Source organism: Falco naumanni, chromosome 1 (assembly GCF_017639655.2).
Source record: "Falco naumanni isolate bFalNau1 chromosome 1, bFalNau1.pat, whole genome shotgun sequence".
NCBI classification, from domain to species: Eukaryota; Metazoa; Chordata; class Aves; order Falconiformes; family Falconidae; genus Falco; species Falco naumanni.
Window position 1 is genome coordinate 118105165 of NC_054054.1, and position 22267 is coordinate 118127431.

General features: G+C 44.2%; 1 protein-coding gene across 2 annotated transcripts; it reads left to right on the top strand.

Annotated features, from left to right (window-relative positions):
• The first annotated feature begins 1372 nt into the window (after nucleotides 1–1372).
• On the top strand, nucleotides 1373–22055 carry LOC121081571 (myosin heavy chain, skeletal muscle, adult-like). Of its 2 annotated transcripts, XM_040580728.1 has the most exons (41): nucleotides 1374–1706; nucleotides 2299–2381; nucleotides 2858–2938; nucleotides 4211–4453; nucleotides 4537–4680; nucleotides 4774–4930; nucleotides 5494–5521; nucleotides 5620–5731; nucleotides 5825–5917; nucleotides 6041–6104; nucleotides 6188–6286; nucleotides 6390–6493; nucleotides 6580–6718; nucleotides 7691–7809; nucleotides 7908–8057; nucleotides 8594–8764; nucleotides 10189–10498; nucleotides 10608–10678; nucleotides 12214–12301; nucleotides 12395–12512; nucleotides 12776–12899; nucleotides 13354–13490; nucleotides 13581–13836; nucleotides 15231–15473; nucleotides 15571–15747; nucleotides 15833–15978; nucleotides 16067–16157; nucleotides 16246–16635; nucleotides 16863–16989; nucleotides 17085–17203; nucleotides 17508–17704; nucleotides 18006–18189; nucleotides 18276–18441; nucleotides 18614–18738; nucleotides 18930–19238; nucleotides 19339–19542; nucleotides 19836–19961; nucleotides 20056–20226; nucleotides 20313–20417; nucleotides 20557–20652; nucleotides 21785–22055. In XM_040580728.1, exons 4-41 carry the CDS (start codon nucleotides 4247–4249, stop codon nucleotides 21935–21937), a joined length of 5820 nt encoding a protein of 1939 aa, XP_040436662.1. In that variant the 5' UTR covers nucleotides 1374–1706; nucleotides 2299–2381; nucleotides 2858–2938; nucleotides 4211–4246; the 3' UTR covers nucleotides 21938–22055. The 2 variants fall into 2 exon arrangements, with proteins under 2 accessions (XP_040436652.1, XP_040436662.1); XM_040580718.1 differs by having other exon boundaries at nucleotides 1373–1706; nucleotides 12214–12512.
• Nucleotides 22056–22267: the final 212 nt, after the last annotated feature.

Here is a 22267-nt window from a genome sequence, read left to right on the forward strand (position 1 = left end):
CTGGGTCCAATAGCGCAAAAGGAGTGCAAAGCCCTGCACCTGGGGAGGAACACCTCCATGCATTGGTATACAGAATCAAAGGTTCATTTAGGTTGGAAAAGACCTTTAAGATCATATGCTGGGTGCTGATGAGCTGGAAAGCAGCTTTGCAAAAAAAATGACCTGAGGATCCTGTGGACACCAAGCTGAACATGAACCAGTAGTGTGCCTTTGCTGCAAAGAAGGTGTATGGTGTCCTGGGCTGCATTAGGAGGAGTTTTTCCAGAAGGTCGAGGGAGGTGAACCTTCCCCTTGATCTGGTGAGGCCACATCTGGAGTGCTGTGTCCAATCCTGGGCTCCTCGATATGACAAAGATGTAGAGCTACTGGAGAGAATCCAGCAAAGGACCACTAAGATGACTGAGGGCCTGGAGCATCTCTCCTATGGGTAAAGGCTGAGAGAGCTGGTACTGTTCAGCCTGGAGAAGAGCAGGCTCAGGGAGATCCCAGCAATTTATATTAATACCTGAGGGGAGGGTGGAGGATGGAGCCAGGCTCTTTTCAGTGGTGACCAGTGACAAGACAAGAGGCAGTGGGCAAAATACGAAACATAGGAGGTTTCCTTTGAAAACCAGGAAAGATTTTCTTTACTGTGAGAGTAACTGAGCACTGGCACATCCTGAGGGCACTGTCCCAGCCTGACAGCACTGCGCAAGACAGGCTTGTTATGTACTGCTGAGAATAGGGCCCCACAAAAAAGCAACAGTAGCTGCTGCCAGAGGATGCTGCCTTTACAGTGCACATGTTAGAGCTTCCCTGGGAATGGGAGACTAGAGCTCCCTCCCCAACCTGATGGGAGAAGAGCCCCATCCTTCGTGCCCTGGAAGAGCCCTCAGCCGTCCCTTGCTTTTCTTGCATCGTCTTCTTAACCCCAGGCTTTGAGCTGCCAGGACATCTCTGTCCTGCCCTCAGCCAGGACAGGTAACCACTGGGCTGCTGGGCACCACGTGGCACCCCAGCACCCTGGGTACTCGGTCACAAGAGCCCCTCAGAGCAAAGCCTGCTGGGCCCATGCTGGCGGCACAAGTTGCGCTCTGGGTCCCGCTGGAGGGAGGTGCCCTCACCAGCACCCCTTGGTGACTGACCCCAGAGAGGCAGGGCTTCAGATGCACCCGCGCGCTCACCATTACCTGGTGGCTGGCTCTGGGCTCGTCCTGGGCACAGCACAGGGTGTTTCCATCAGCCTTGCCAAGCCCTGAGCGTGGAGCCCAGTGGTGAGCTCTGGGTCTGGGCTCCAGCAAAGCAGGAGCTCCTTGGAATGGGCTTTACAAGCACAGGACTTTGCCTGATGCTGGGTATAACATCAGATCCATGCACCATTTTCCTAATGTTGCCCATGTGTTATCCACTGAGCTCTTTCAATAACCAAAATGCCAATGACCAGGGGAAGAATGTATTTAAACCTGACAAGATTTAAAGCAGCTCACATGACAGTGCCCCCTTCCTAAAACTAAATCTGTGTCTCTCCAGGACTACCAGAAAATCCCGCTTCCCTCCATTCTATCAGCATTGCAAAAGCATGCCTGCCACCCCCAATGCTCTGGTAAAGGTATCACTGTGTTTTTTGGAACTGTGCGAGCATGTAAATGTGCAAGATATTTGTGATGCAATGGAAGAGCTGGACTGAGCATCTGTTGGGTGCAGAGCATCTGGGTCTGCATACTGAGGTGGGTTGTTTGCGCATAGGTCAAATTATTTTTATAAGTATGGCTGACTAGAGGATTTCTCTATCGATTGTAGGTTAGAAAAAACCCTGTGGGGGCTCTTCCTAGATCAAAGTTAGCTTTCCTAGGGTTATAAACATGGGAACACCTAGATAAGCTAAGAAGTTGCCTGAAAAGAAGGAAGCATCTCTTACTGGCACTGACCCGCATAAGTCTTAGCAGGTACAACCCCTCCCATAGAACAAGGTGGTGCACAAGGTCACAACAACATTTTTTGGAGAATTTCCCACTTATTTGCAATCTGAAGTGTGTACAGAGAGACACACATGCACATGTGCACATGCCTCTGTGTGTGTGTGTGCATGCACTATTCTTGATATCCCTGAAGCTGCCTCACATCTCTGTCAGAGGCACCAGCTTAAAATCCCAGGTAGAACCCAGCCTCTCGCGGATGTGGTGTTTGGCTGACCATTCTGTTGTGCCTGTAAATTCCATGAACTGTTAGACTGCTTTCAGGATTTTACCATCATAACTGCCAAAAGCTTTTAATAATGCTAATTTATCTTTTAACATCCTGGTTTTTCCTGTTGTACAGCTGGAATATCTACAGTGCAGACGTACCAAGCAATCCACCCTGGGTCATACAGTGAGTCGGTGGGAAAGCCAGCAATAGAATCCGTAAGTCCTGCATCCAAGTTCTCTAAGTGCCTTGACTAGTCCAGATTCCCTCCTTAACACCCTTGTCAGATTGTTTATAGGAGATGCATTCATATAGTCAGTAAGACAGCAAAATTTTCTAATTATATCTAGTCATGTCAAATGACAATTATGCCCTTAGTTCAGTTTGCCAGACAATGCTTTACCAAAGAAGGTTTGCCAAAAATTTTTTGACCGAAGAAAGAGTAGGCATCTGTAGCATCTGCAGACTAGATCGTATAAAATGTCCCTGTGACAAGTCTGCCCTGTCTCCACGGAAAGCTTCAAGGTAAGTGTATGGGGTCGGCAGGCTTGCAAGAAGGGGATGGTGCCCTTATGTGCCGCAGCATTCCTGCTGCCTCCGATGCTCATTTCCAGGAGGGGAGTCCGTTTCTCAGCTTAGGGTTTAAATCTGCTTTCAAGGCACCTGCACCTTTTCACTCTGGATTTCTGTGCAGCAGCAAGTAGGGAGCTGCCATTTCTGTTTCACAGTACCGACCAGCTGCCAGCCTGCAAGACCCCAGCTGGTGTCACGAGAGGTAAGAACCTGATTTACTAATTCTTAGAGGAAAGAGAAAGATCCTTTTGGGTGGGGTTTCTGAAAGGGCCATTGTTTCACCCTATATTCAAACCTAGTGTGATTACAGTAGAAGGTGGTGGGGTGCCACAGGTTTTCCAGTGGCTGTGTTTGAAGTCTCTGACCACTGGTGGCAGAACAGAAAATTCCCATGGGGAAATTCTTTACTTCTGCTTAATTGACCTAACAGGGATCAAGGTGTGCTGGCTTCCCATCTTTGCAATGGCAGCAGTAGAACCAGACCAAGAGGAGCACAGCAAGAAAAAGTCGAAAGTTCTGCATTCTACCTGAGAATGTATGAATTAATAAAACATTTGAGCACCACCTTTGTAAAATGCCAGGGTTCTCTTAGATACCCATTTTCTTACTCTAAGAAAAAAAAAATTACCTAATAAATAGAGGGAATAAATTTTGTTAATGTAGCTCTAGAATTTTCAAGTGCAGTTGGCTAAATTTAGCTACCTACAGGGTTAATAAAGCATATGAAGAAATACTCCTATAATTTAAGGTTTTGAGAACTCACCCGTTCCTAGATTTTTTTCCATAAGTATTAATTTTGGATCCTAGTACAGGCTTCACAATTCCGATTTCAACACTTGAATTTTATTTCACCCAAGTCAGAACTTTGGGGCTGAAATTATTTAGACATTGTATTGAAGAATGACAAATGCATATAACAAAATAAATTATGGCAGAATGTTAAAATATCACAAAGCCTGCCCTTTTCTTTCAGTTGACAATTTAATTAGCAAAATTCATAAATTTCTCCCTGCTTTTCTGTTACTATTATATCTAACAGGTAAATGTCCCACAGGTTCAATGCTATCCAAGACTGTAGGTCACCTAAACTACAGTTTTTCAGAAATGTTACTTCATTGTTCATCCTTTTAACACAATGTCCTAACTCCATTTCCATTCCTAATAGTGATGTCTTAGTGAAACTTGCTTAGCAAATTCACTCTTATCTCACATAGTATTCTTAAAGTACCAGACCTAGAGTTCTGAAAGGTCATTAAAAGTTGTTTTCCTAGATGTCTGAAGACCGGACTACAGCAATGAAAAACTCTTTTTTTTTTTTTTTTTGAAGTTGACCTAAAACTTAGTTCTCTAGTTAGCTCATGTTAGCTGTTCCAAAATACTCAAGTTTATGAAGAGAAACCAAGGCATATGAAATTTTTCGCATTCTAACAGAACAGATGTGAACAATCAGTATCATATCCTTCCTCCCCATTAGAGCCTTCTGCTGACATACCTTCAGTGAAGTGCAGACATGGCCTCTGGGGATGCTGAGATGGCTGTTTTTGGGGAGGCGGCTCCTTATCTCCGAAAATCGGAAAAGGAGAGAATTGCGGCCCAGAACAAACCTTTCGATGCCAAGACATCTGTCTTTGTGGCCCACCCTAAAGAATCCTTTGTGAAAGGAACAATCCAGAGCAGGGAATCAGGGAAGGTCACTGTCAAGACTGAAGCTGGAGAGGTGAGTAAAATGCAGGCTTGAGAACATGATTTAATTCCTACTCTGGGCTCTTAGCTTACATATCAGTCTCTCTTCCTTGGCAGACCCTGACCGTGAAGGAAGATCAAATCTTCTCCATGAACCCTCCCAAGTACGACAAGATCGAGGACATGGCCATGATGACCCACCTCCACGAGCCCGCTGTGCTGTACAACCTCAAAGAGCGTTACGCAGCCTGGATGATCTACGTAAGTACCAGCAGCAGCCTGCCTTTGGGCAGCCGGGAGGAACTGCTCTGCCAGGCCAAGTGGGAGCCAACGTGCTGTCTCCCTTCCTCGCAGACCTACTCGGGGCTCTTCTGCGTCACTGTCAACCCCTACAAGTGGCTGCCGGTGTACAACCCGGAGGTGGTGTTGGCCTACCGAGGCAAGAAGCGCCAGGAGGCCCCTCCACACATCTTCTCCATCTCAGACAACGCCTATCAGTTCATGCTGACTGGTGAGTTGCTTGACCTCCCTCACAGCAATCTAAACCAAGAAGGCCCAGTGATCTCACTGTGGTATGTGACAAGCCAGCTTAAGACACCACAGAGATGTTTGAGAACTTGGTTGAGTTATGCAGGAACTACTTTCAAGTGAAACTGACCAAGAAGCATGCATGGAGTCAGTGTATTATTTGCACCGTATTGTATGAGATTGTCCCCTCTCCCGCTGCAGAAATAGTACTTGACTTAGTTTTCTATTTTTTTTCACTGATAGGAAAGTAAGTTATTATTCCATATAATCCACTATTTTGAACACATGCAGGCAGTTTGATTAGTTTCCTTGACAGGAACTGTATGAAGGGTGGTACCCAACTTGTCTCAGGACCTGTCACAGGCTCTGACAGCTCTATGCATCCATTCTGGATTATATTTAGTACCGTTAGGACCTGGAAGGGAATTGGGTACTCTTGGACTTCCTAGGGAAGCCCCAGCTTCCACTTACAGCTTTACTTCTCATTCAAGTCAGAGTTACCCAGGTCAACTTCTAACACTGTCTTTCATTCTGCCTCTTTCTCAGATCGCGAGAACCAGTCGATCCTGATCACGTACGTACACCCCATGCTCGGGTCCCTGCGGGGCTGCCCGGTGCCAGGGGACCTCCTGCCTGACCACACGGTCTCTGTATCTCTCTTTGGGTTGACAGCGGAGAATCCGGTGCCGGGAAGACTGTGAACACGAAGCGTGTCATCCAGTACTTTGCAACAATTGCAGCGAGCGGGGAGAAGAAGAAAGAGGAGCAGTCAGGCAAAATGCAGGTAAAGTAACAGGTGCTGGCTGGAACCGATGCTTTCCTCTGTTCCTGACGTGATTTTTGGAAAGGATAAGCAGCAATAATTCTCATCCTGCAGGGAACGCTTGAGGATCAAATCATCAGCGCCAACCCACTGCTGGAGGCCTTTGGAAACGCCAAGACCGTGAGGAACGACAACTCCTCACGCTTTGTAAGCTGTTTTAGGAGAAATTGCTCCTTGTTCTAACAGTAGTGATGGGCTAGTGGCATTCTCACAGAAGGAGACAGCAATGAAACGCCTCCAGGCTGAAATGCCGCTGCTTCTCCTTAACAGGGCAAATTCATCAGAATCCACTTTGGGGCCACAGGCAAACTGGCTTCTGCTGACATTGAAACTTGTAAGTCGCTCTCCTGGCCTGATCCCACTCCTTCTATTCACTTCCCAGTTCTTGTACTCACTCTGTCCTACCCTCCTTGACAGACCTGCTGGAGAAGTCCAGAGTCACTTTCCAGCTTAAAGCAGAAAGAAGCTACCACATATTCTATCAGATCACTTCCAACAAGAAGCCGGAGCTAATTGGTAGGAGGCATCACTGATCTTTTTGGAGAAATATCCCTGAGCAGCATTTAACTACATTACACAAAACCAATGAAATTTAATCCATGAACCCATTTGTTTTCAGAAATGCTCCTCATCACCACCAACCCCTATGACTACCCTTTTGTGAGCCAAGGTGAAATCACTGTTCCCAGTATTGATGACAAGGAGGAACTGATGGCTACAGATGTAAGTAACTGACATAACAGGTCAACAGGCATAGGTCATACATCACATAACATGTAAATATTTCACTTTGCTGATTGAATTGCCAGAGTGCCATTGACATCTTGGGCTTCACTGCTGATGAGAAGACAGCCATCTACAAGCTGACAGGGGCTGTTATGCACTATGGGAACCTGAAGTTCAAGCAGAAACCAAGAGAGGAGCAAGCAGAGCCAGATGGCACAGAAGGTATTATCAAATTTAATAATTAACCTTTCTACAAGCTGCTATGGATGTGGAAGACACTAAAACTTGTTCTTTGTTGGGCTTTAGGATCCCAAGGGAAAACAATAAGCCAGAAAAAATGTGTTGCTTGTCCTCTTCTCAGTATATCATGTTCCCTGACCTTAGGATTTTTGGTGTCTCATGCTATGAACAATTAATAGTTTAAACTGTTTTTTGTACACTTCCAGAAGTTAGGAGCAATGGATGTTCTTCCTTTAACATCATTAGTGGTACTTTTGTTGGAATATGGTTTGCAATTTTGAAGCAGCTAAGTGCTTCAGCTGTAACAAGGTGGGGGACAGTGTTCCCATTCACCCTTACCTGGCAGATATTAAGAATTCCTCTGGTGTGAGAGGTGTGTTTGATTCCTCTCCTTTGTTGGCACAGGACCTACAACCCATGTCTCCATCTCTCTGAGCAATGGCCCATCTTGCTAAAGCTTAAGGCAGAAGGTGGGAAATATCATAGGTAAAAGGATGAAACCCAGTGAGCGTTACTGTCAGAAACCAAAGCTCATAAGGGGTTGTAGATTCTGGATCTGAAAGAGAACAGAGATACCTTCTTTGTGTTCTACCCGAAATATTGGGTGGTTTTGACTACCTGGATATAGATCAGTACCTGGCTGTTGCCACTGCATCTCCTGAGCTACACATGTATTACAAATATTCAGCCTTGCAAGCTGCAGCTTTCAGTTTTGTGCCAGCAGATTTTTGAAAACATCGTTACTTCCTACATCCTTCAGTGAAGTTTTTCAAACATAAATTCTTTCAGAAAAGCTTAGTATGCATAATGATGACTTTGATGTTAGCAAAATTCCCCATATGAGAGTCTACTGAAAAATTTCCAAGAACAGAAAGCTGAATCCTTCAGCCTTTAGAGAACACTCCAGGATTCAGAATGTATGTAACACTAAATTCTTTCTTTTTCCCTTTTTAGTGGCTGACAAGGCTGCCTACCTTATGGGTCTGAATTCAGCTGACATGCTCAAGGCACTGTGCTACCCCCGAGTCAAGGTTGGGAATGAGTATGTGACCAAAGGTCAAACTGCACAGCAGGTAAGAAACATAGTAACCTGGAACCATGTTTTGAATTAAGATCCTTCTGATTCTCCTCTGCTCTATATGTTAACTCTATGCATTTATTTTTCTTATAGGTGCACAATGCTGTCGGTGCTCTGGCAAAGGCTGTCTATGAGAGGATGTTCTTGTGGATGGTTGTTCGTATCAACCAACAGCTGGATACCAAACAACCCAGACAGTACTTCATTGGTGTCCTGGACATCGCTGGCTTTGAGATCTTTGATGTAAGTAACAAAGTTTTGGTAAGAGCTATTTGGAAGTGACAACTGGATGTCATGCTCACTCTGAGATGTATTTTTAAAGATGTAATATCTTCACATAATTATTTGTAGCTATTTGCCTTTCTTGTCATAAAGTAAAAAATGATCTTTCAAAGGACTTGTCTTATTTCAAGATGCACCAACTCAAAAGTACAGAATGGTCCAATCAGAAAAAATCCTTGCTTTAAATGATCAAGGACAATATAGTATAAAAACATATATATCATGATAGGCCTAAGATTGAGTTTTTTCTTCCTGTAATTTGGTCTCAGATTATACAGGTAATATATTTTATCATCACAATTTTATCAATGCAAAAAAAATTCCTTGTGGACAATTAATTTGATGCATTTCTCTGTTTCGTTACGTAGATATAAAGCAGACTGGCTAAATGCCTGACTTGACAATGAAGCCAAGATAACTGCACTTGAATTTTAAACAAATGAGTTTTTGCAATTATTGCTGCATCTTGCAGATATGTCTTCTTATTTTATTTGCAGTTTAACAGCTTTGAGCAGCTGTGCATCAACTTCACCAATGAGAAACTGCAACAATTCTTCAACCACCACATGTTCGTGCTGGAGCAGGAGGAGTACAAGAAGGAAGGAATTGAATGGACATTCATTGACTTTGGGATGGACCTGGCTGCCTGCATTGAGCTCATTGAGAAGGTACCCTTCCTGTTCAAATGCACTACATGCGTGCAAATTCTAGTATTACTTGGCCTCATTTTTAAAAGGGATCTTCTATGTTCATGTCCAAGTATTCAGCTTTCATTATTCAAAATACCTTGCCCTGTGTTTATTTCTTCTGTTGAGTGAGATATGAAGGCGATTTCACACAGCTTTATGAGAGCAAGTCTGTACATCTCTTTTCAAGTGCCAAAAGGTTGTTAAACTCCCAATAAGAGTGTTTTTCCAAAACAGTTAGAGTCAATTTACAGATCAACATGTCCTCCTCATCTTTCAGCTCTAAGAGACTTGTGCTAGTACAGAAGAATATCTTTATCTTTGTAAAATTAACATAGAAGAGAGACATACATAACTGTCAGTGCACAGTCGCACTTACATGTGCATCCCTTGACTGACTATGAGAAGACATCACACTGCACATGAGATGAAAAGTTCAGTGGCTGGCAGGAGGATAAGTAGTTCGAATCACAGCTTCACAGAGCTACTGGGGTTTGAAGGAAGCTCTGGAGATCACTTAGTCCAACACCTTTGGTCAAGACAAGGTCCACCAGAGCAGGTTGCTCGGGACCATTTTCAGCTGGATTTTGAAAGTTGCCAAGGGTGGAGACTCCACAGATACTCTGGGGGACGTGTTCCAACTTCTGACCACTTTCACAGTAAAGAAGCTTTTTTCTTCTGTTTAAATGGAATTTTGTGTATTTCAGTTCATGACTGTTCCATCTTGTCCTGTCACTGGACAAGTTACTAGAAGCCTCTAGCTGTTTTCTTTATCCCTTCCCATTAGGTATTTATACACATTGGTAAGATCCCCCAGAACCTTCTCTTTTCTAGGCTGAACAGTCCCATCTCTATCAGCTTCTCTTTGTATGTCAGATGTTCCAGTCATTTAAGTATCTTTGTGGCCAGTCACCGGTTTCACTCTATTATGTCCACATTTCTCTTGTACTGGGAAGCCAAGAACTAGACACAGCACTCCAGATGTTTCTCAGCAGAGCTGAATAGAGGGTAAGGATCACTCCCCTTGAGCTGCTGGTAACACTCTTAATGCAGCCCAGGATGAGTTGGCTGCCTTTGCTGCAAGGGTGTACTGTTAGCTCATGTTCAATTTGTCTAAGACATCTGTGTGTGCTTTGAGTCCCTCTGGATAAGAAGATAGTGCTCTGATTTTATAAAGCATGTTCTCCACACAAACTAAATGAATGTCCATTAATCTTTATGATTAATTTGGTATTAAAAACGTAAGTATCAATATATTTAATTTCACTTTCTAGCAGAAGATGTAATTGAATAATAATATTTTCTGATGTGTATTTCAGTCTGTGTTCCACTGCTCTGCCTAGGTGAAGGTCATTATTGCCCTGAAAACTAAATTACAGCCTGTCTCCCATGCTCATTTCTCCTAGCCCATGGGCATCTTCTCCATCCTGGAAGAGGAGTGCATGTTCCCCAAGGCAACTGACACCTCTTTCAAGAACAAGCTCTACGACCAGCATCTGGGCAAGTCCAGCAACTTCCAGAAGCCCAAGCCTACCAAAGGGAAGGTTGAGGCACACTTCTCCCTGATACACTATGCTGGCACGGTGGACTACAACATCACTGGCTGGCTGGAGAAGAACAAGGACCCCCTGAATGAAACTGTCATTGGGTTGTACCAGAAATCCTCTGTGAAGACACTGGCCTTACTCTTTGCCAACTATGGTGGAGCAGATGCAGGTTGGTTCTATGAATCCCATATTTTCACTGATGTGCAGCTTACAAAAAGGAATTATAAAAGGCAAAAGGAAAAATCTTAAATCTGTTTTATTTATTTTCAATTTTGCAGAGGCTAGTGCTGGCAAGAAAGGTGGCAAGAAGAAGGGTTCTTCCTTCCAGACTGTCTCAGCTCTTTTCCGGGTACAGTAGAGAGTTCACTATTCATCCTAAAATAAGAACTAAACCTATCATTTAAAATGTCTAGTCTTTCTTTGGCTTAGTTGTGTTAAAACACCCTGAAGTTCTTGGGCAATCTTTTGTTAGGAATAAAGCCACTGTAATCTATTTATGCTCCATTCTACTGAATGCACAAATTTTCTTTTTGTCCACTTGTCCCAGGATGACAGTTTCAGACAGCAGAATGTCATACAGAAAACCTCTCTCTCTCTATATATACACCTAAAATATAACAGATTTCTTCAGATGTCCACCTCTGGCTTCGGAACCTTTTATTGCCTTTTAACAACATTCTGCCCACCGGTCTGGAGAATAACTTATTTGCTCCATTTATAGCTCTAGTTTTTCTCCTTGATTAAGGGATCAATTTCTTATACTTGAAATACCACCAGTCCCTGGGTTATAGATTTCTAGGATGTCAGATACTTGACAGTTCTTTGTCATAACCAAGTCTTGCTGCCTAGCTGCTTCATACAGTTCCACCAGGTGCAGTGTCTAGTCTCTCCTGAGGTTATTTATTACCATATTCATCCTTCATTTAGGTCTCCCTTGTTGATATAGCCTAATTTCTTCTACAGATCCGGTATCATATGATTCGTGATCACCTGATAGCCTCTAGCCAGTTCTCTGAAACAGAACATGGGCATGTGTGTATATGCCCCAAGAAAAATAATCATGGCTGTAGTGCCTTGGCCTTGCAAGTGGAAAATTATTGCCAGAATGTATTATTCAAAAATAATGCAATAAGCCTATGTTGAAAGGTCATAAGACTTTAAGAGGAAATGTTATAGTAGATATATTGTTTTCTGGATTTGGGTTGCATTTCTGTTATGTTTTCAAACTTTCTTTCACTATCCCTCTTGTTTAGACATGTTAGTGTTTAGACATCTTAATGTTTTGGCTGCTTAATTTATGTACTCTGAGGTGTCCTCTGGAGGCACCTACTTCCCTCCACTAATTATAAGCAATAAATATTTATAAAAAAGTATACAGATATTAATTACAAAACAAGGTTGGGATTTATCTCGCCTTATTCTCATCTTACCTTACAAGATAAACATGTCATCTAGACATACAAAACTCAGCTTGTCATTTTTGTTCCTTTTGCTTTCAGTGGGGAAACCAGGAAGGTTCTATGTATTCTGCTCCATATGTCCCATCTTTTCAAACTGCCACAGAGGCACCGATTTATCTCTCTGGGTACATCCAGTGGAAGATGGCTGTCATTTCTAATAAGGACATTCCACTAGAGTCAGTGAAATGTGTTAAAACTATGTTTAAGAGTACAATATTTCCTATGGATTAATCAGAAGAACTTTATATGTTAACTTAGTAACAGCAAAGATCCGTGGAAAGTCAGAAAAACTTGTGGGGGGCTTTAGTTCAGGATTCTGCAAGCTAATTTTTGTCTGATACTTCATTATTTCATTTTAGAGGGCTTGATGCTTGTAGTGGAAATTACATTTGCTAATATAAACTTTTGTTAATGACTCTCCCAGGAGAATTTAAACAAGCTGATGACCAATCTGCGAAGTACCCACCCACATTTTGTACGCTGCATCATCCCAAATGAAACAAAAACACCTGGTAAGAGACTCACGTGTAGAAGGTTTTCAGTATGGTCAGCTCTTCCCCTCTGTATTAGAGAATATAGCATGTATTTGTGCTCTGAATTTCTAGGTGCCATGGAGCATGAACTGGTGCTTCACCAGCTGCGGTGTAACGGTGTGCTGGAAGGGATCAGAATTTGCAGGAAAGGATTTCCTAACAGAGTGTTGTATGCAGATTTTAAACAGAGGTCAGACTTCTTCCCCTTAATGGATCGTTTTGTCCATCTTGAGTAGCTTGTGAAATTAAAGTTTCACCTCTGGTGACTAAAGCCTTCTCTAAGCTTATGTTTAGCAACACTATTATGTTCTCAACAGTTCTGAGACTATTTCTTGCCGTGTACCAGCCTATTGGTCTCAACAACCGACCTCTCTATATTCATAGAATCATTTAGGTTGGAAAAGACCCTTAAGATCATTGAGTCCAATGCAATTCCTTCATTTTCTCCCCCAGATACAAAGTATTAAATGCTAGCGCTATCCCAGAGGGACAGTTCATTGACAGCAAGAAGGCTTGTGAGAAACTTCTTGGATCAATTGATATAGACCACACTCAATACAAATTTGGTCATACCAAGGTACAAAAACTGTTTGTTTCAAGTACTCTGTGATTTTGATTTACATGGCTTGAGAATGATACTCAGATTCTCCAGAGAGCATGTGAAATAATCAAATAGTGTACTTAAAAGAAATCAGCTAAGTACTTATTGACTCAACACTTCAATAAAACTGAAATTCTTTGCCATAGGATGATTTAATTAAAGGCCAATTAAGGGTTCCTAATTTAAGGTGAAGTTGTAGAATAAAAGAATCAAGGGTTAATAGAAACAAAGGCAAAATGTGTGACTGTTATAGTTCCTCAATTGCAGGTAACAGGAAACTTGGAGATATAAGAGGGGGTCTATCACTACATACCTTCTTTGTGCTTTTGCTCTTTCTGTTAGATTCCCATATTGTACACCATGGGGTACAGGGTACTGGGCTACACTGAACAACCATATACACTGCACCTATTTTCATGCTCTTACTAAGGTGTTCTTCAAAGCTGGGCTGATAGGCCTCTTGGAGGAAATGAGGGACGAGAAGCTGGCACAGCTCATCACCCGCACACAGGCCAGGTGCAGGGGCTTCCTGATGAGAGTGGAGTACCAGAGAATGGTGGAGAGGAGGTAGACATTTCTTCAAATTAAGTGCACTGTATCTGGTTTATTATATCATCATGGTCTAAATATTTAATATTAATTTGACTTACCTTTCAGAGAGTCCATCTTCTGCATCCAGTACAATATTCGTGCATTCATGAACGTGAAGCACTGGCCCTGGATGAAGCTGTTCTTCAAGATCAAGCCCTTGCTGAAGAGTGCAGAATCTGAGAAGGAGATGGCCAACATGAAACAGGAGTTTGAGAAAACCAAGGAAGAGCTTGCAAAGTCTGAGGCAAAGAGGAAGGAGCTGGAAGAGAAAATGGTGAAACTGGTGCAGGAGAAAAATGATCTCCAGCTCCAAGTGCAGGCTGTGAGTACTACCAGTGTGCCTCATCCTAACTGAACTGTGACTATCAGGCTGATATTTACAACTACATTTTGAAAAGATACCTGTAAACTACATATTAAGTCCATTCAATTGTGTTTTATGAAGTGGTGCTCTTAAAAATACAAGCAGCTTCAATAATGACTGTCAGGAGTCCAGATGCTGTATGTGAGAGTTTCCTATGGTGTATGCTGAGGCCTCTATCATTAACATTCAGTTAAGCTGTATCAGCAATCCAGAAACTTTACTTGTATTAGTATAATGTTTGTTCTAGTCATTTTTCCTACTTCTCCAAAACTGAGAATGCCTATCCTTATACAAACATGATTAGGAGTTTTAGGACAAGTTAAGAGGACATTTCTTTCCTTTCTTTATTCTCCAATTAAACAAGGTAACTTGTTTCTTTCTGGTGTAGATGGCAGCTTAGCTGTTACAAACATTACTATGTTGTAATACTGAACTAACAGAGGAAACAGAACTTAATATTCTCACTTGCCCTTCTAAATCACTCAGAATCATTATATACAATGGTGTGATACATCTGTAGTGTTGTAATGCTGTGGTTTCTAAATTAAATAATTCACAGAATAGAAAAGACTGTATCCTCAAAGTAATACTATGCAGAGTATATGACAGGAAAATTTACATGTCCCCACTTTTTAAAGCATCTTTAAATGTAAAATGATGAAAAAATCACTCACTGCTAAAATTATCATTTTTCTTTCTCATTGTTTCTGCTAGACTGAAACTTGAGAGAAAATATAACAAACAACACAGGACATCTGTTGCAAAAAAAGCCTAGGGATAAATATTCCAGCAGCTCCTTTTCTTCTTAGCTGATGAGGGTCTCACAGAGAAGAGCCAAAGCTGCTAGATACTGAGTATTTTCGGGCTGTGGTAATGAAAATCTAAATCAGAAACAGTTGCTCCAGAAAGACAGTAGGGTGAAAAAAATAGAGATGCAGGAATGATGTTAGCATAACTGTGACTTTCGTATTTATTTATGTGTATCTTGGCATATGGTTATCACTTGGCACTTCATAAATGTACGAGGTATTCCTATGATTAATAAAAAAAAATTATATGTTTTATTCTAATGTTTGATATTATGGGATAATATTGAATTGTATATCTGGAACAAATATGTAAATACTTGGGCCTTCATGTACACAGAAAAGAATCTTACTTGGTTTTAGCTTTCAAAACTGGCTGTTTTGAAACCAACAATATAAAATCTATTCTATATTGTATTTCATTCTGTTGGATTAAGCAAATTTTTAACTACAAAATTGCTCTCCAGGACTCTAAAAATTATGAAGGTAAACATCTTCATTTTCCTTCAAAAAACCAAATCCCTAAACCCAGTATTTTCCCACCAGGAAGCCGATGCTTTGGCTGATGCTGAGGAAAGGTGTGACCAGCTCATCAAAACCAAGATCCAGCTGGAAGCCAAAGTAAAGGAGGTGACTGAAAGGGCTGAGGATGAGGAGGAAATCAATGCTGAGCTGACAGCCAAGAAGAGGAAACTGGAAGATGAATGTTCTGAGCTGAAGAAAGATATTGATGACCTGGAGTTAACACTGGCCAAGGTTGAGAAGGAAAAGCATGCCACTGAAAACAAGGTATGAGGCAGAAGATGCTACTTCCACTTCAGAAAAGACCTCTGCTTTGTTATACAGTAGCCATTTTTTATCTGCACTTACTCTTTTCTTCTCAAAGGTGAAAAACCTCACAGAGGAGATGGCAGCCCTGGACGAGACCATTGTGAAGCTGACTAAAGAGAAGAAAGCCCTCCAAGAGGCCCATCAGCAGACACTGGATGACCTGCAGGCAGAGGAGGACAAAGTCAATACGCTGACCAAAGCCAAGACCAAGCTGGAGCAGCAAGTGGACGATGTAAGCACACAGGCATACAGCAAGAGCAGGACAGGTTTAGAGTTATACCTGGCTGGCAGCACACTGATGGCCTTGTTCTTCTTAGCTGGAAGGGTCCCTGGAGCAAGAGAAGAAACTGCGCATGGACCTTGAGAGAGCAAAGAGGAAACTCGAAGGAGACCTGAAGCTGGCCCATGACAGCATCATGGATTTGGAAAATGATAAGCAGCAGCTGGATGAGAAACTGAAGAAGTAAGCGTGGCTGTGGGGCACCAGACTGTGGGGCGGGTGCGCTTGGGGGGTTTTGCTCAGATGCTAACACAGTTTGCTTTGCCCAAAGGAAAGACTTTGAAATCAGCCAGATCCAGAGCAAAATTGAGGATGAGCAGCTCCTGGGCATGCAGTTACAGAAGAAGATCAAGGAGCTGCAGGCAAGTGTCTGGCCCTTCCCCTCTCTCAGCCAGTCTCAGGCCGGGAAGGAGGAGGGCATGGGTGCGAAGGGTGCCTAATGTTCCCCAGGCTCGTATTGAGGAGCTGGAGGAGGAAATTGAGGCAGAGCGAACGTCTCGGGCAAAAGCCGAGAAGCATCGGGCTGACCTGTCGAGGGAGCTAGAGGAGATCAGCGAGCGCCTGGAAGAAGCCGGAGGGGCTACCGCCGCTCAGATTGAGATGAACAAGAAGCGTGAGGCAGAATTTCAGAAGATGCGTCGCGACCTGGAGGAGGCCACGCTGCAGCACGAAGCCACGGCTGCGGCCCTGCGCAAGAAGCACGCGGACAGCACCGCTGAGCTTGGGGAGCAGATCGACAACCTGCAGCGAGTGAAGCAGAAGCTGGAGAAGGAGAAGAGTGAGCTCAAGATGGAGATTGACGACTTGGCCAGTAACATGGAGTCTGTCTCCAAAGCCAAGGTACAGAAATATTTTTATTATTATTTTGAGTAGAATGTAGTATGTGTTTTAAATCTTATTTAACTATGATCAGGTTGTAACTGTTTTCTCCAAATATAATGCACAGAACTGTGGGTGTATACACACAGTCCCCAGATGTTAAAATGCATGCTCTGGACACATTTTCCTGCTGTAGTTACGGCAGAACCAAGGTACTAACTATTTACTTATATGTGCTTGACATATAGGCAAATCTAGAGAAAATGTGTCGCACTCTGGAAGACCAGCTAAGTGAATATAAAACAAAGGACGAGCAGAACCAGCGCATGATCAGCGATCTTAGTGCTCAAAGAGCCCGTCTGCAGACAGAATCTGGTATGGCACTTCCATCTCTAGTTTGGAATTGGGAGAACACTCTAAAAGACTCCCTTGGGTGTTAAAAGTACTTTCTTAATTACAAACTTTTCCAGGTGAATATTCACGCCAAGTAGAGGAAAAAGATGCTTTAATTTCTCAGCTGTCAAGAGGGAAACAGGCTTTCACCCAGCAGATTGAAGAACTGAAGCGGCAACTAGAGGAAGAGATAAAGGTGAAGATATTTAATGTTACATATGAAATAAATATTTTACATCACATTTTTGGTGCAGTGTGCAACAGTTCAAAAAGTGAGCTAATTAAAAGTTCAAAACATTCCATTAGGTCATGTAATCTAGGCACTATCTGTGCAGAACTCCTAGCTTTTTGTGATATATCAGACCTTGGATTTTCTTTTCATACAGTCACTTAATCACTGTTGCTCTGGGATAGACAGTGTCTTTTCCAGTGTCTAAGTGCCACTAACAAAAAATTTCCCAGGATACCTCTAGTACTTATTGCAATCTTTTTACCCCCAGGCCAAGAACGCGCTGGCCCACGCCTTGCAGTCTGCTCGCCACGACTGTGACCTGCTGCGGGAGCAATACGAGGAGGAGCAGGAAGCCAAGGGGGAGCTGCAGCGCGCCCTGTCCAAGGCCAACAGCGAAGTGGCCCAGTGGAGAACCAAATACGAGACGGACGCTATTCAGCGCACAGAGGAGCTGGAGGAGGCCAAGTATGTAGTGAAAATGTGTAAAGAAGCAAAAGGGTACTGAGATTTCCAAGGGGACATTGAAAGAGAACACACAGGGATATTCTGAGGAACAAGTCACGGCTTTGCTTTAGGGGAGGGTAACAAAAGGTGGGAAAATTTATCCTATAGAAGGTTTAATGGTTTGGTAAGGAAAAAGCTAAAAACATCACAAATGAAACCATCACCCTCTGTGAACTGCAGACTACAAAACGATTAAGCACACTTTTGTGAAAAGCACACTGGTTCCTGTCTGCTAACTGTGAGTTGTGCTTACATTTCCCAGGAAGAAGCTGGCCCAGCGCCTGCAGGAAGCAGAGGAACACGTTGAAGCTGTGAATGCCAAATGTGCCTCCCTGGAGAAGACAAAGCAGAGGCTGCAGAATGAAGTGGAGGACCTGATGATTGATGTGGAGCGAGCGAATGCTGCCTGCGCAGCTCTGGATAAGAAGCAGAAGAACTTTGACAAGGTCTTGTGGGCTCCAGCCCTGGGGTTCCTGGGCAGAGCGTCCCCTCCCGATTGCCACATCCATGCTCACGTGCCGTTTCCCTTCAGATCCTGGCAGAATGGAAGCAGAAGTATGAGGAAACGCAGGCTGAGCTGGAGGCCTCCCAGAAGGAGTCTCGCTCCCTCAGCACGGAGCTGTTTAAGATGAAGAATGCCTACGAGGAGTCCCTGGACCACCTGGAAACGCTGAAGCGTGAGAACAAGAACTTGCAGCGTAAGTCCCTGGCCCTCTGCTCCTGGCTGGCCTTTCCCACTGCCCACCACTACCCACCACTCCACAGGGGTCTGTGCCTGCGTGTCTGCAAAGATGCCCGTCACCTTGGTGCGGCAGGGCCCTTCCCGTTCTGCTCCGTGCCTGACCGTGCCATTGGCATTTGCTCCCACAGAGGAGATCGCTGACCTCACAGAGCAGATTGCAGAGGGAGGCAAGGCCATTCATGAGCTGGAGAAAGTCAAGAAGCAGATTGAGCAGGAGAAATCTGAAATCCAGGCTGCCCTGGAGGAAGCTGAGGTACACGCCCATAATCCCTGGAGTCTGCACTAAAGATATGAGCAATGGGGAAATGTGGCTGAAAAATGCTTGTTCCCCTCTCTTTTGGCTGGGGAGTGTAAACAGCTGAGATTTCCTGCAATATTCTACAGTTACATAGAAATGAGCAGTGGCCTTATCTACATTACCAATATTTGTGTCCACTTGTCCAGGCGTCCCTTGAACATGAAGAGGGGAAGATCCTGCGCCTCCAGCTTGAGCTCAACCAGGTGAAGTCTGAGATTGACAGGAAGATAGCAGAGAAAGATGAGGAGATTGACCAGATGAAGAGGAACCACCTCAGGATTGTGGAGTCCTTGCAGAGCAGCCTGGACGCTGAGATCAGGAGCAGGAATGAGGCCCTGCGGCTGAAGAAGAAGATGGAGGGAGACCTGAATGAAATGGAGATCCAGCTGAGCCATGCCAACCGCGTGGCTGCAGAGGCACAAAAGAACCTGAGAAACACGCAGGCTGTGCTCAAGGTCCGTTCCGCAAAGCGACAGGGAGAGAAATGACGTCCCTGACAATTCTGGTGCCCAAGCGCACGCTGCCACCTTGCCATTTCTCTTGTCCTTTTTGCAGGATACCCAGATACACTTGGATGATGCTCTGAGGACGCAGGAGGACCTGAAGGAGCAGGTGGCCATGGTGGAGCGCCGAGCAAACCTGCTGCAGGCTGAAATTGAGGAGCTGCGGGCAGCCCTGGAGCAGACGGAGCGGTCAAGGAAGGTGGCTGAGCAGGAACTGATGGATGCAAGTGAGCGTGTACAGCTCCTCCATACCCAGGTATGGGCACGGTGCAATAGCAGTTGTGCTGGTACTGAACATACATGGAAGGCTACTATATTCCAGAGGATAGGCAGTACTAGAATGATCGAATGATCTCTGTACTGCTGTCCACAAGGCAAAGCATGCAGAGAGCCCATCCCCTGAACCCACTACTGACACTTCCTAGAGAACCATTTTAGAAAGTATTCCAGTGTCTGAACTGCAAGCTTGAATAGGGGAAACTTGGCTCAGGCTGTAGGTTTGGTATCGCAGGCTTTACGATAAAAATCTCACCATCTCTCTTTGCACAGAACACCAGCTTGATCAACACCAAGAAGAAGCTGGAGACAGACATTGCCCAAATCCAGAGTGAAATGGAGGATACGATCCAGGAAGCCCGCAATGCTGAAGAGAAGGCCAAGAAGGCCATCACAGATGTGAGTTGGGGGCTCCCTTCTGTGCCCGTGGTGGGCGTATTTTCCTTCACATGGTCTCCAGCCCACAATGGCTTTGACCCTTTGCTCTCATCAGGCAGCCATGATGGCAGAAGAGCTGAAGAAGGAGCAGGACACCAGCGCCCACCTGGAGAGGATGAAGAAGAACCTGGACCAGACGGTGAAGGACCTGCAGCACCGTCTGGATGAGGCCGAGCAGCTGGCTCTGAAGGGAGGCAAGAAGCAAATCCAGAAGCTGGAGGCCAGAGTGCGTGGGGCTTTTCTATGTGCATGAGTGAGCACACCACGTTAGCAGCCAGCAGGGAAGCTCCAAAGATGGGCTTCTCGTTGCAGGTGCGGGAGCTGGAAGGGGAGGTTGATGCTGAGCAGAAGCGCAGTGCTGAAGCCGTGAAGGGCATGCGCAAGTACGAGAGGAGGGTGAAGGAGCTGACCTACCAGGTAAGGCAGGAGGCCTCCTTGGCCTCACACACTCTCTCCCAGGAATCAAAAATTTTTGCACTTGGTTGTCAAGGGGAATTGTTAACTCACATGGTGGGAAAACTGATTCACGCTCCTTCCTGCTTTCCAACCACTCCAGTCTGAGGAGGACCGGAAGAATATTCTCAGGCTGCAGGATCTGGTGGACAAGCTGCAAATGAAGGTGAAATCCTACAAGAGACAATCTGAAGAAGCTGTAAGTATCACTCTGAGTGCTTGGCAAGAAACACTTTCCAAGTGGGTAGCACGGTCATTGAGGAGATGAATATAAGAATCTTGGGAATTGCCACTGGTCAGTAATAGTGTTCTTCAAGTTTTTAATATTTTTTTTTTTAAATTAACCTAGGCTTTGAGTATAAAATCAAAGAATGAATGAAATTCTAATGAGAAAGGCATGTTCACATAACACTTTTTTGCATTAGAAAAACTAAGTTGTCTGTAAAAAGTCTTATTAATGATAGTGTCAGTAAAATATGTCCTGAATTTTTGAAAAAAGCATATTTTCAGAGTTTTGACATCCATATAACTATCTTAATGAAAGATGCCTATGACCATGACACCCTTGTTTGGTGTGTGGAAGAGCCTGGAACTTGTATGGAAGAAAACGGCTCACCAAACCTTCAGAATTCTTTGCCAGGAACACAGAAAATGTTGCATTAGAAGTCCATCCTGGCATATGCTCATCTACTACAGGGAATTCCACATTTTGGATACACCCAGGGAAATTTCAGCAGATAGAGAAGGTGTTGGAAATACACTCCTAAGCTACACTGTGTGCTGCAGTGAAAATTGTGCGAGGAGTGTTTGCCTTTCTCTGGGCATGCAGCAATCAGTAGTGAAGTGATGGAAGTCTTGCAGCCCCTGAATTTATGGATGTCTGAGCCTGGCTTCTTTTCTACTGCAAAAGCCCAGTATAGACAAGAATTCTGGACTCATATAAGGGAATCTGCAAAATAGGCAATGAAGAGATCTCATGGACTCACCATCTCTTAAAAATTCCCAACCTTGTCTCATGGTCTGCAAGAAGAGTTGAACACTTAATTCTAGAGCTAACAAAACTTGATTGGCAGATGCCATGTTTGTTTCCTTCCCACATTCCAGAGCAGAATTATATTCAAATCCTGTTGTGCTCTGTCTACAATGAATCTTCTAAAAAGGGGAGGATGAGGAGATCTGTGTGAGGTTTCTGGGCCAGCAGTAGTAGGTGGGAGATAGGAGTTCTGTGCCTTCCCTTGGGGAACAGCTACAGCCCCGCAAGGCCAAGAGGTGCAGGTGGAGTGAAACCCTTGCCCTGGGCTCCTCACCACCAACTCCCTCTCCCCACACAGGAGGAACTGTCCAATGTCAACCTCTCCAAGTTCCGCAAGATCCAGCACGAGCTGGAGGAAGCCGAGGAGCGGGCTGACATTGCAGAGTCACAAGTCAACAAGCTCCGAGCAAAGAGCCGTGAGTTTCATAGGAAGATAGAAGAGGAAGAGTGAGGATGTCATGAGTCAGCAAAGTGACCCGAGGGCTGCACAAAATGTGAACCTCTCGGTCTCTTTCTTCTGTAATTAGTCTTTGTACCCACCTCAATGTTTAGAGAATAAAGGCCGTAGATTGCTCGCACACTTGCTATGAACAGTGCCTTCTTTGGGTTTTTTTCTGACCAAGCTTGGGATACCACATCGCACAAGTTTTCTTATTTTTCCTGGCTGGGGGAAGAGAGAAGCTAATGCAAACTCTGGATTGAGATCCCACAAGCTTAGAGGCCGGCCGTTCCTGGGGAGACCCTGGTAGTCCTACTGTGCCCTCTTCCATCTCTGGCAGCT